Consider the following 11,808-nt stretch of genomic DNA (forward strand, 5'->3'; position numbering starts at 1 on the left):
GAGAGAGAGAGAGAAAGATTCAAACCTGGTGAGGGAGATGATCGGCCTCTTGGTTCAATTAAACAGAAAGTACGTAAGAACTTAATATGAAAAAAATTACAGAAACAATATTATGCGAATGACATTTATATGATTTAGGGATAGAATAGATGGCGAAGCATGACCAGACATCAGACAAACATTTGATTTCTATGGGATCGGCCTACCTTGTGGAGTTGTGGACGTCGATGTGATGATGTATTAGTTTGCCATATAAGAAATAAGCTCAGTTGTGTAAAACGGAAAGTAGTAGTGGTGGTAAAGAAATTGTGTGTGAAGGGAACGTACAGTAGACTCAGTAGTGGTGATATATATGAAAGTTGAGTTTGATTTGGGTTTGAATTGGTGAGAACAATCTTATATGTATTTGAGTTTGAATGGTCAAATATATATCGAAACATATTATTGGATATTTATGTATTAGTATAAACTTTATATGTATTTATTATATAAATATAATTGTATCGTAAGGCTTACGCCTTATGCGCCTTAATGCCTTAAGACTTAAGGCTCTCCCGACAAAGCCTCGCATACGCCTTAGCTTTTTAAAACATTGATTGAAACATACCTAGAATGTTCTACATTGATCAAGATGTTTAGTGAAGTCTAAGGAAGTCCTAGAGCTAGCTAGAATAATCTAGATTAATATAAAATGATCATGAAAGAAGTGTAATAAACTAAAGCTAGCTAAGTGGTCTAGGATGTTCTAGAGAAGGCCATAAAGTCGGTGGCACTATGAACAAGGTCGGTGGCTATAGTGGCTACTCAAGGTCGGTTACTAAGGCCTATATATATATGTAATGCATGTAATCAAACAATGTAACAAATTCATGAGTGATTAATGAAGCAAGCAATTCAAGTTAAGTCCTCCTCTGTTTACACCTTCTCCTCTATCCTCCTAAACTAGTTTGTCATAATAACCTTGTCCTAATAACATCATTCTCCCAAGTCTAGCTCCTATATACCAAAGTCCTAAACACTTTATTCTAGCCCATCACCACTAATAGCTTCCGCACATAACAATTTCCAAGAGTGGTATCATAACCACTTCTAAAAACCATCAGGGACATAACAACAGCGAAGATTGCGCATATATAAAATAGATGAATAAATAATCATTGTGTTTCGATTTCGGAACGATGGCAAGAAACTCTGGACCGAATGAAGGCGAGCAGCCACCTCTGACGATGGAGACGCTACAAAAGGCATCAGACGACTTTAGCATCCATAAATCAGACCATTGAGAGGTTTTTTCGCCATGGCAACACCAAAACATGGAGGGAACTTTATGCTGAGGTTACAGCTTCGTATGAGGCTCTCAACAGGCCAGCACGTTTCTTTCCCATAGCGCATGCCAAGCACAAAACAGTGAGGAGGTTTTACAACAACAAGAAGAAGTGGAACCTGAAGCTGACAAAGATACTCACGCCAATGAGGTTGGATCACTCTGTGATCAATCTAGTGGCGAATACTCCTCTCTAGACGAATCCGCATCAACAGAGCGAATTAGGAATCTTATGCAGAGCATGATTACGAAGATGATGATCAGCTTGATTACTACTACTGTAGTCATGTGGAGTTGATTGACAATGACAGCCCTATTCCCTACAAAATATCGGCGGAATATAGATTGCCAGAAGTAGTGGCCGAAACTTCTCAGGAGCCTGAGCTTGATACCGGAGAGATTATTGATACATATCATATTTCAAAGGTTGATGGTTCTGACCAGGAGGAAGAAACATCTGTTAGGTTATGCGGAAGAATAAACTGTAGAATGGAATCAGAACTCACAACCACAAATGTAAAATGTAGCAGAAAGAAAATGATAAAGAACATCGGGTATTAACGTGGTTCGGTAAAGTGCTTACGTTCACGAGGCAACAACAACAAAGAACCTCCACTATTCGAATAAAGGTTACACGGAGAGAAACACTACTTCAAGACTCACTCTTGAAGGGATACACTCTCATACACATTTTGTTTTGTTACACACACAAACTCTCAACTTGGAGTTTTCTCTCTATCTCACACTCTTGTGTAGCACAAGGTGAACTCACCGGTTCTTCTATCTCTTTTGCACCATTGCAAATGCCTCTATATATAGGCAAATATATGCATGCATTCTTCATGCACTTCCCATGCAAATCCTTCACGTCCATGCACAAGGAAGAGAATTCAAACTTCTTCCTTAATTCAAGCTTCAATGTTTGTATGCACCATCAATGCATCTCCATCCTTTTGTCAAACTTTTCAGCCACCAACAAGCCTATACATATAGGCTCTCTCTCTTGCATTTCAACATATACACACTACCAACTTCGCTATTCATATACCATCTTGCCTCTTGGTTAATTGAATGGGTCTTGAGGCTTCACCGAAAAGGTTTTTCACATGTAGTAAACTACATGACATCCTCCTCCAAATAAAGAGGGAAATTTGACCCATCAACATGTTTGCCAACTTATGGCGAACCACAAACCGATCACGATAATGAAGATAATATCCAACAAAGTTGCTCCAAGAAGGAAGTCGTTCCACTCATGGATGACGATGTGTATGTTGATACCGGTCAGACGCATGGGGGGTTACACAAAGGCCTTGCTATCGACCTCGACCGCCATAAGCAATCCAATAACCAATTTTGTGGTTATCCTGTTAATGGTGTTACTATAGCAGCAGACATCATGGTTTCAGCGCTTTGAAGGCCAACATGGTTTATGTGTTCACACCGGGGACATCAGAGAAAGCAAGGAATTTTGGCTCAAGTTATATACCGGTCCCCACTTTTCCAGATTGAGACTCAGGACCTTGATCATATAAACCAGTAATTTGTGGTTTTTATTTAGATGCCAAATATAGTGGCATTAAAGGTTCAGTTGTGAAGAAAGAATTATGCAGACAAATTTAACCAATTGAAGGAGAGATGACTGAACAGAAGAACTTGCCAAAAGAAGAGGACAATTGGTGCTGGCTATGCAATTATAGTTCCTCACATCTAAAGAATCTACATGGTGATGGCCAGTACATAAGCTTCTTTGTTGGCCAAAATCTATAGTTATGAATTCAAGGATGTCATCAGCATATCTTAGACAGCAGTATCATATGGAGCAACCTCACAAGTTTCATTCGCCAGAAGCCACAATTAAAGAGGATTACTAGAGCTCTCATTTGATTATGCTGGGGGGCTTATAGAGCCATTTATGAAGCAGGCTATTTTGGAAAATTACAGGAATTCGCCTATCTTGCCCCTAGTATCCATAAAACCAATCTTAGTGGTTTTAAAAATATTCTAGTTTATGCCTGTTTCGGCGTGATTTCCGAGGGGGAAGAATCACATGAAATGCAGGAAGACACCATCTTCAAAACTCATAACTTGTCAATCATGAGCAAACGGCGTAAGAGGGAAGACCGGGTTTGCCGGCCTTCGACCCTCCGATGCCTAAGTCAGCCATATGAGAATAGAGATAAGGTGTGAATAGGGTGAAAATAGAGGCTTACCCAAATGAGGGGTGAAAACTTGTATTTATAGAGATAGGGTGATTGCACCCTAAAAGTACCATTTTGCCCTTACTGGAGAGTGTATTACTATTGTGCCCTCAAGGAAGAGTGTAGGTTTCTTGGGCCTAGTTGGGCCTAGTTAAGGCCCAAGCTCGTTTTATGTGGCAATATGTGCAGGGACGGAAGCACAGCAAAGGCTGTATGGGCTACAGCCCAACCGAAAATTGGTCCAAAAAACCCTTAGTATATATATATCACAGCCCAGCCCAATAAAAAAAAAAAAAATTAATACCCTCACTAACCTCTCTCAGTTTGCATCGTCTCCTCCACAACTCTTCTCTCTTCTTCTTCACCTCCTCTCTGCTTCCACCCCTCTCAATCTCTGCTCCACAACTTTTCTCCTCTCCGATTTCATAGACAATTCCATTCTTCACCTCCTCTCTGACCCGCGCCGTCTCCGACGTCTCCCAGATCCGCTCCGTGCCTCCGTCCTCAACGCCCTCGGCCCTGCCCCGACCACGAGGCCGTCGACACCTCCAAGGCCAAGCTCGCCGCCATCTTCTTCCCGGATTCGTCAGCAGACAGCAGGTACGTCTGAAGCAATCGTCTATTTCTTCCTTTCTCTCTTTGATAATCAATTTTTCTCTATTCGATCCATATTCAATCATCTGAAGCAAAAAAAACAAATAGATTGATCAGTTTGATTGTGGTGAATTGTTCCCTGTCGTATGCTTGTTTATCAAAACAAACATTGGAATACTAACTGTTTGGTTAATTAGTTCCTAATATGTTGATTCTGACTAAATGTTACTGATATCAATGTTAACTAAGGCATGCAAGTCTGTTCATACACTTATATTTATAAATTTGTTTGTGGTGAATTGTTGGTTGATTCTATTTTTTCGCTTTTAGATATGGATGGAAGAAATCTGTTGTTAATCTTGTTGTTGCATTGGAACTGTGGCATTTAGAGAATGTGTCTGCTTGTACAATCCTTGTGTTATTGATGTTGAAATTGAGGCAAATACGAGATCACCGAATTGCTTTAGATAATCCTTGTTATTGATGTTTCTCATTTGTAACTTGCTATGGTTGTTACTTCATTGCCTGTATGATCCAGCCACCATAATTCTGTCATATGTGGCGTTTAGTCACTTTAGTGCTTGAAAATATGCATCTTACCAAGTGGTCCTTTTGATGGCCAAATAAACCCTAAATCCTTCCCTGGGTTGAACTTCCTATCTCTGTGCCAATACCAGCTCCAGCATTAACCCAAGTAATTATATCTCTCTGAGAAGTAACTGCAAATTTGTGTCAAATGACAGCAGAATGCAGCAGCACACTGTTTTTGTTAAGTGAGAGAAAATTAGGTTTCATATATTCTCTCCTTAACAAAGGTTTGATATACATACTAATAATAGTGTGATTGACTGCAGTGACATATTTATATTTTGTAATGGTGTGCCATACTTAAACGTTGTGTATGTGGAACTAGGAGGTGCTGATCTGCTGCAAACAAAGTTTACTTGAGTTATGATGATCTGCTGCTGAACCTTCAGGACATGAACTTGGAGGTGCTGATTTGCTGCTACAAACAAAGGTTTTCTTTCACAGGTTTCCTTTCTCTCTTTTGGATTCTGCATATTTCTTTCACATGTTTCTTTTAGTTGTTAAGGGCATATCCATATTTGAAGTTAGTGGAACCCGGAGTAAAACCCGACGGATACGATTTAGATAGTTATATGTTATTGTTTGTTATTTTCTTACAATCATTTTCGTTGTAGTTTTTAATTTATGAGGTTTTGGTTTTATGTCCCCCTCATATGTTTTTAATATAAAGGCGTGAGGATGAGCCTCCCACTGGGTTCCAAACCTCAAAAAATATTTTGTAAGTGTGCTGTCTGAAAATTAACCCAACCCATTTTCGATTCCTGGTTCCGTCCCTGCATACAGCCTTTGCTGTGCTTCCGTCCCTGCCTGTACTTGCTGTTTTGCTGAACTTGTGTGTCGGGATCCAGGGGTCTGGGAGTTTTGCTGTCCCGAAAGGGTTCCGAGTTCCAGGTACTATGACTCTTCCCTTTTTTGGCGTCGTTGATGTGCCGGGAACCAAGAAAGGGGGGTGCCGAGAAGATGAGTCCTGACACCAAGGGACGAGCTGTGCCGGAGCCGGGAGGGCTTGGGATTGGTATCGAGACCAGAGACCCCGAGAGTAGAAGGGGCGGCGGGCGGCGTGAGCCCGGGAGGCCGGGGAGGGGATGCTGGGAGTTGGGTTCCGGGTCCCCGGGAGAGAGGTGCCGGGATAAGCAAACTCGCCGGGAAGGAGGGGACCGGAAAAGTAGCCTCGCGGAGAGAGAGAAAGGCTTTGGGTGCCCAGAGTAATTCTGAGTTTGGTAATGCCGGCGCGTGGGTCATTGCCGGAGGTTGCGGTGGGTGTCGGGAGAGGTGTTGGGTCTAAACCTGCAAACAGGTACCGGTACAGGGAGGAGGGATGTCGTGAACCCGGGATGCACTTTCGAGTTGGTTGGGGAGTGCTCAATCTTGGGAGGGAGAGGTTTTGGTCTCGGGTTGCCGGGAGATGGGTGCCGGGAGTGGGTCTAGGCCTGGCATCGCCGCCGGGATGGGAAGATGGTCGCTGAAACAAGTGGTGCCGAGGGCAGTTGTTGACTGCGAAGGCAAGTCCTTAGGGAGGTGTCGGGTTCCGGTGGCGGGGACCCGGGAAGGAGAGATGGCGGGTCGCTGCCGCGACTCCGGAAGGGAGGAGTTGCCGCTGGGTCACTTGGTGCTATTCGCTGAACCCGAGAGGTGGGCAATAGGTGCTGACACCGAGAGAGGAACTTAGACACAGGCCATGATGTGTCGGGTGCCGTGAGAGAGCCGAGAAAAAGTTGCAAGTGTTGGGTTGATTAGTAGTGCCGGGTTGCTATAGCAGGAGCCGAAAAAAGGTTGGCAGGGAAGATACTGCCAAGTTTCGGGTGCCAAGAGGGAGAGAGCCCAACAGCGAAATCCATGGGTGCCTAAAGTAATTCTGGGTTTGGTCATGTCGGCGCGTGGGTTGTAACCAGAGGTAGGAGAGGTCGCCGGACCTCGTGGAGGCTTGGTTTGACTCACCAAACCCTGGCGAGTCCGATGGTGTTGGAGGTGAGCTGCCTTGTGGTAGTGGAGGCCAACCATGGAGGAGAGAGAAAATGTCAGATCTATTTTCTCTCTCCTCAAAACCCTCTGTAATTGAAACCCAGAAGTTTTGGAAAGCTTGATTGTCATGCAAGTGAGATGTAATATTGTAGACGAGCTCCTTGTGTTTGTGGGGAGAGGGAGCTGAGAGGGGAGAGAGAAACAGTGTCGCTGTAAAAGAAAAAAAAATTCCAGAAAAAAGGAATTCCGGCCAGATGATGAATATGCTCATGGTGAGCTAAGTGAGGGTTTCCACTTGAGGTGCCCTCTTTCTAACGCCAATTGTTTCGGTGTGATTTCCGAGGGGGAATAATCACAAAAGACACCATCTTCAAGACCTATACCTGTCAATCATGAGCAAACGACGTAAGAGGGAAGACCGGGTTTGCCGGCTTTCGACCCTCCGATGCCTAAGTCAGCCACATGAGAATAGAGATAAGGTGTGAATATGGTGAAAATGGAGGCTTACCCAAATGAGGGGTGGAAATATGTATTTATAGAGATAGGGTGATTGCATCCTAAAAGTACCATTTTGCCTTTACTGGAGAGTGTATTACTATTGTGCTCTCAAGGAAGAGTGTAGGTTTTTTGGGCCTAGTTAAGGCCCAAGCTCGTTTTATGTGACAATATGTGTCTTTTTAGGCAAGTAGAACCGATGTTCTATCCCTGAAATATGATGTATTAACAATGCTAATATCTGTGGCATCCTATTTCAAGAAGAAAGTCACGCCAGGAGTACTTAGTCCCTATGCACAGCCTACAATGCCTATCATGTGTTCTTCATAAAGAACAAGAGGTTTTTGATCGTTACCAGTAGGCTTGGCAATTTATTCTGCATGGTCATACCGATGTCTACCTCGTCTGCCGTAAACAGATCATGACATTAACATTATGTAAGGTAAATTGGAGATCACCCCAACTCTCTTTTACCATGCTGGGGGGCTACAAAGTTTGTGTTGCTTCATAAAGGCACAGGTTGGGCTTCAAACTTCAGTTCAACAGAAAGAAGAAGCCCAGAATCAGACACATGCAACAGCAGTTATGGATTGCTTGGCCAATATCTGTGGCCTTGAATGCTTTGTTTGCTCAAAGATGACAAGACCTCATTCTTGTACTTCAAGACCCAGCTTTGTGGTCTTCAGTTGGTTTCAAGTTTCCATTGATTCTGCCAATTACTATGGCACGTGATGAAAGTCCATGAAGTGAATCAAGACATATGCTTTAGCAAAAGAGGATGGTGCACCGAAACTGAAATTATGGTGAAGGCATGGCAGACTTCTACTCGAGGAGGCACCAGTACCATATTCCTTGGCATACCTCATGTGTCATAAATCGGTGGAGACTTGGAAACATTGTATAAATGCATGATGGTCACAGTTTGAGAGGGAAAGAATACTGGGCCAACCTACTAGCCAAGTTTTGATCATTGAGGAGTTAGTTTCTCCAATTTTGCAAGAGCTGCATGCATAGCAGATGTCCATCTAGCAGCAACAAAGTTTGTGTTGCTTTATAACAAAGGGACAAGGGGGCTTCATACCTCATGCTGGCAGCATAGATTTTCAAGATCATGTTAAGGAATGTAATCACTCTTCCTCAATCAAGGATTCAGTCATGAAGGCCATTGATCAATCTGCAATTAACCACCCATGAATTACTTCCAGATCTCTTGTTTATTTTCTCATTAGCTTGATTAATGTGCATATGTTTAGGCTCTGACTTTAAAGAGCACTAACGTTATTGATTTGTATCCATATTTGTACACTGATGAGAGTATATATAAAGCCATGCAAACTCTGTTTGAGTGCGCAATCCCATTACAATTCATTCTCCTTTATGGTTTCAGAGCCTTCAGTCTAACGACTCTACAAACGATCCCATTTTTTTTCTCTTGCTTCCTTTGCTTCTACAATGGGCTCTTCCTCCAACACCAATTCTATCCCAACTGTTACCAACTTACTTTCAATCAAGTTGGATCGCACCAACTACTCCCTTTGGCTTGCTCAGATCATTCCTACGTTGCGTAGTCGCAACTTGATGTCGTTCGTTGATGGAACGAACAAATGTCCTGACTCCTGAGTGTTTCCTCAAGGACAAAGAAGGGAAGATCACTGATGAGATCAACCGGGAATATGAAGCTTGGATACTTCAAGATCAGACGGTGTTGAGTTGGATCAATGGATCCCTAACCCCTTCAGTCCTCGCTACCGTCTCTCGCTCTACTTCTTCAGCAGCCACATGGAAGGCTCTTGAGAAGCGTTATGCTTCTCAATGCCAAAATCGCATCCTTCAACTTCGAAGCGAACTTCTCCGCACTATGCGTGGTGATCTCTCTATCTCAGATTTCTTGGATAAAATTAATGGTGTTGCTGACAACCTTGCACTTGCTGGTAATCCTGTCTCTGAAACTGATTTGGTTTCGATTATAATGAATAATGTTGGTTCTGTTTATGAGACTACTGTCAATTCTGCACAAGCCAGAGATACTCCTATTACATATGATGCTCTGGAGGCCTTGTTGTTAAGTGCCGAACACAGGCTGCAAAATCAAAATGTTCTTGGAGTTGATACTAGAGCTACAACCCTTCATGCTTCCCGATCACGTGGTGGTGGCTGTGGTCGAGGAACCTATTCAAGTGGGGGACGTGGCATGTCTACCCGAGGTGGTGCATCCTTTGCTCGCAATCCATCTTCCTCCTTTAATGGTGGACGTGGTGTTCCTCTCACACCCTCAATTCTTGGTCCAGGTCCTTCAACTGGCATGCCATCCTCTAGCTCCTCCATGAATCGGATTCAATTAATGTCATATTTGTAGTAAGGGAGGACATTCTACCTTAGACTGCTATAACCGCATGAACTTGGCATTTGAAGGACGTGTTCCTACAAAACGTCTCTCTGCTATGGCTGCTCAACTCACTGATCACTTTGACAATAGCACTTGGCTGCTAGACACTAGTGCCAACTCTCATATCACTACAGATGTGGGAAACCTGGAAAATCCTCAAGCATACAATGGTTCTGACAGTGTTGGTGGAGTAGTTGATGGTTCAGGTTTGCCTATAAAACACTTTGGTTCTTCTACTTTCTCTACTCCTTCCTCTTCCTTTAAACTACATAATATTCTTCATTGCCCAAATGCCTCTTCTACCTTCGAAAATTATTTGCTCACCGATTTACTAAAGACAACAATTGTTGTGTACTAATCTATCTAAATCATTTTTGTGTGAAGGATCTCGCGACGGGGAAGACGCTTTTGCAGGGAAAATGTAGCAATGGTCTCTATCCTATCAGCTTTTCTAGTGGTCGTCCTCTTGCATTTCTAGGTCATCGAGTCAATGCTCAAGTATGGCACTCAAGACTTGGTCATCCGTCTCACCCTATTTTGAAGCAACTATTAAATAAAGAGGTGTTACCTCTATCCTATTCAGCGCACCCGTCATCTCCACCGTCGATTTGACGCGGACTTAACAGAGTCCTTTTGTACTTTTTACAAAATCGGACGGTGGAGAGTGGACGGGTGCGCTGTATAATTTTCGCTACAACTGTGTCATTTTGTTCTTCATGTCCTTTGGGCAAGTCAACTAAACTGCCCTTTTCTTTGTCTGAGTCTGTTTCTCATTTTCCTTCCCAGTTAGTTCATTCTGATGTGTGGTCATCCTCAAAATTATCAATTCAAGGATTCAAATATTATGTCTTGTTTGTGGATGATTTTTCTAGATACTCATGGATTTTTCCAATGAAATTTAAGCATGAGGTGTATTCCATCTTTGTTACCTTCTATGCTTATGTTCAGAATCAATTCAATTGTACCATCAAGTCCTTCCAAACTGATGGTGGGGGTGAATATGTTAATGGCAACCTTAAACAATTTTTACTTGCCAAAGGCATAACTCATCGAATATCATGTCCTCACCATCCTGAACAAAATGGTCATGCAGAAAGAAAACATCGTCACCTTGTTGATATTGCTCTCACTTTACTTGCTCATGCATCTATGTCTTCTCAATATTGGGTTGAAGCTCTTAACACCGCTCTTTATGTCATCAATAGGTTGCCCACTCGTGTCTTGAATTTGTCTTCCCCATATGAAAAATTGTTTCAACGTCTTCCTACTTACGATTATATGCGAACATTTGGTTGTGCTTGTTTTCCTTACTTACGTCCGTATAATAATCATAACCTTGCTCTTCGGTCCAAGCAGTGTGTCTTTGTTGGTTATTCTCTCAATCACTATGGATATCGGTGTCTAGAGTTGTACACAGGTCGAGTCTATTTGTCCAAACATGTCATATTTAATGAAAATTGTTTTCCTTTTCGATCGTGAGACTATTGCTGCTACTCCTGCACATGACGGCCCGGCTGAGATCTTGGAGTTTTATTCCCCATCACACATCACACACTATGTCACTTAATCCCTCCCATTCTTCCATCAGAACATACAACTCTCCCACCTCACCAGTGGCCCCTCAAGTATCATCCACTAATTCACCACCGTCTCCATCAGCTCCTAGTACCTCACCCTCTCCTTCAACCTTACCTGCCACATTGACTACTTCACTACCATCTACTGGAGCCCAACATAATACCCAAGTTGCTCCTACCACCTCTCATAATATGCGTACGCGTGGTAAGAGTGGTATCAGGAAACCTAATCCCAAATATGCTACATCCAGAGCAAGATGGTGGAAGGAAGTCTGCAGTTTTCTCAAGGGGTTCTTGTTTGGAGCATGCAGATCAATTTGTGACAAGTCCATGACATTCGCTGCTACGCTACAGAAGCAAAACAAACTATTTGAGGTTTAATAATGTTCGCTTAGGACTGACAGTCAAATCAACACCAGTCAGTGGTTTTTGAAATTCTACAATGTCAGCAGTTTCGTCAGTTTCTCATCATTGTTCATACTGGGGGGCTACGAAACTGCGAATCATCTCCAGTTTTAAATCAAGGTGCTCACACAACTACCAACAACTTTTTGAGTTGTTCCCAGAGAGCACGATGAGTTTGAGCTGACATAGAAACAGAAATTTGACACTCGCCGGAAGACGTATAGAGGACGCTCTGATATCTTTTGAAAGAATGTAGACAGAGTTGGCAACAGTACA

At 42.8% G+C, this 11,808-nt stretch overlaps 1 protein-coding gene across 1 annotated transcript; it reads left to right on the forward strand.

The window, feature by feature from the left end:
• The first annotated feature begins 8,755 nt into the window (after positions 1-8,755).
• LOC101303878 lies at positions 8,756-9,975 on the forward strand. Its single transcript, XM_004292520.1, has 3 exons — positions 8,756-9,452; positions 9,577-9,756; positions 9,935-9,975. Exons 1-3 carry the CDS (start codon positions 8,756-8,758, stop codon positions 9,973-9,975), a joined length of 918 nt encoding a protein of 305 aa, XP_004292568.1.
• Positions 9,976-11,808: the final 1,833 nt, after the last annotated feature.

The sequence above is a fragment of the Fragaria vesca genome, linkage group LG2, assembly GCF_000184155.1.
Source record: "Fragaria vesca subsp. vesca linkage group LG2, FraVesHawaii_1.0, whole genome shotgun sequence".
Classification (NCBI taxonomy): Eukaryota; Viridiplantae; Streptophyta; class Magnoliopsida; order Rosales; family Rosaceae; genus Fragaria; species Fragaria vesca.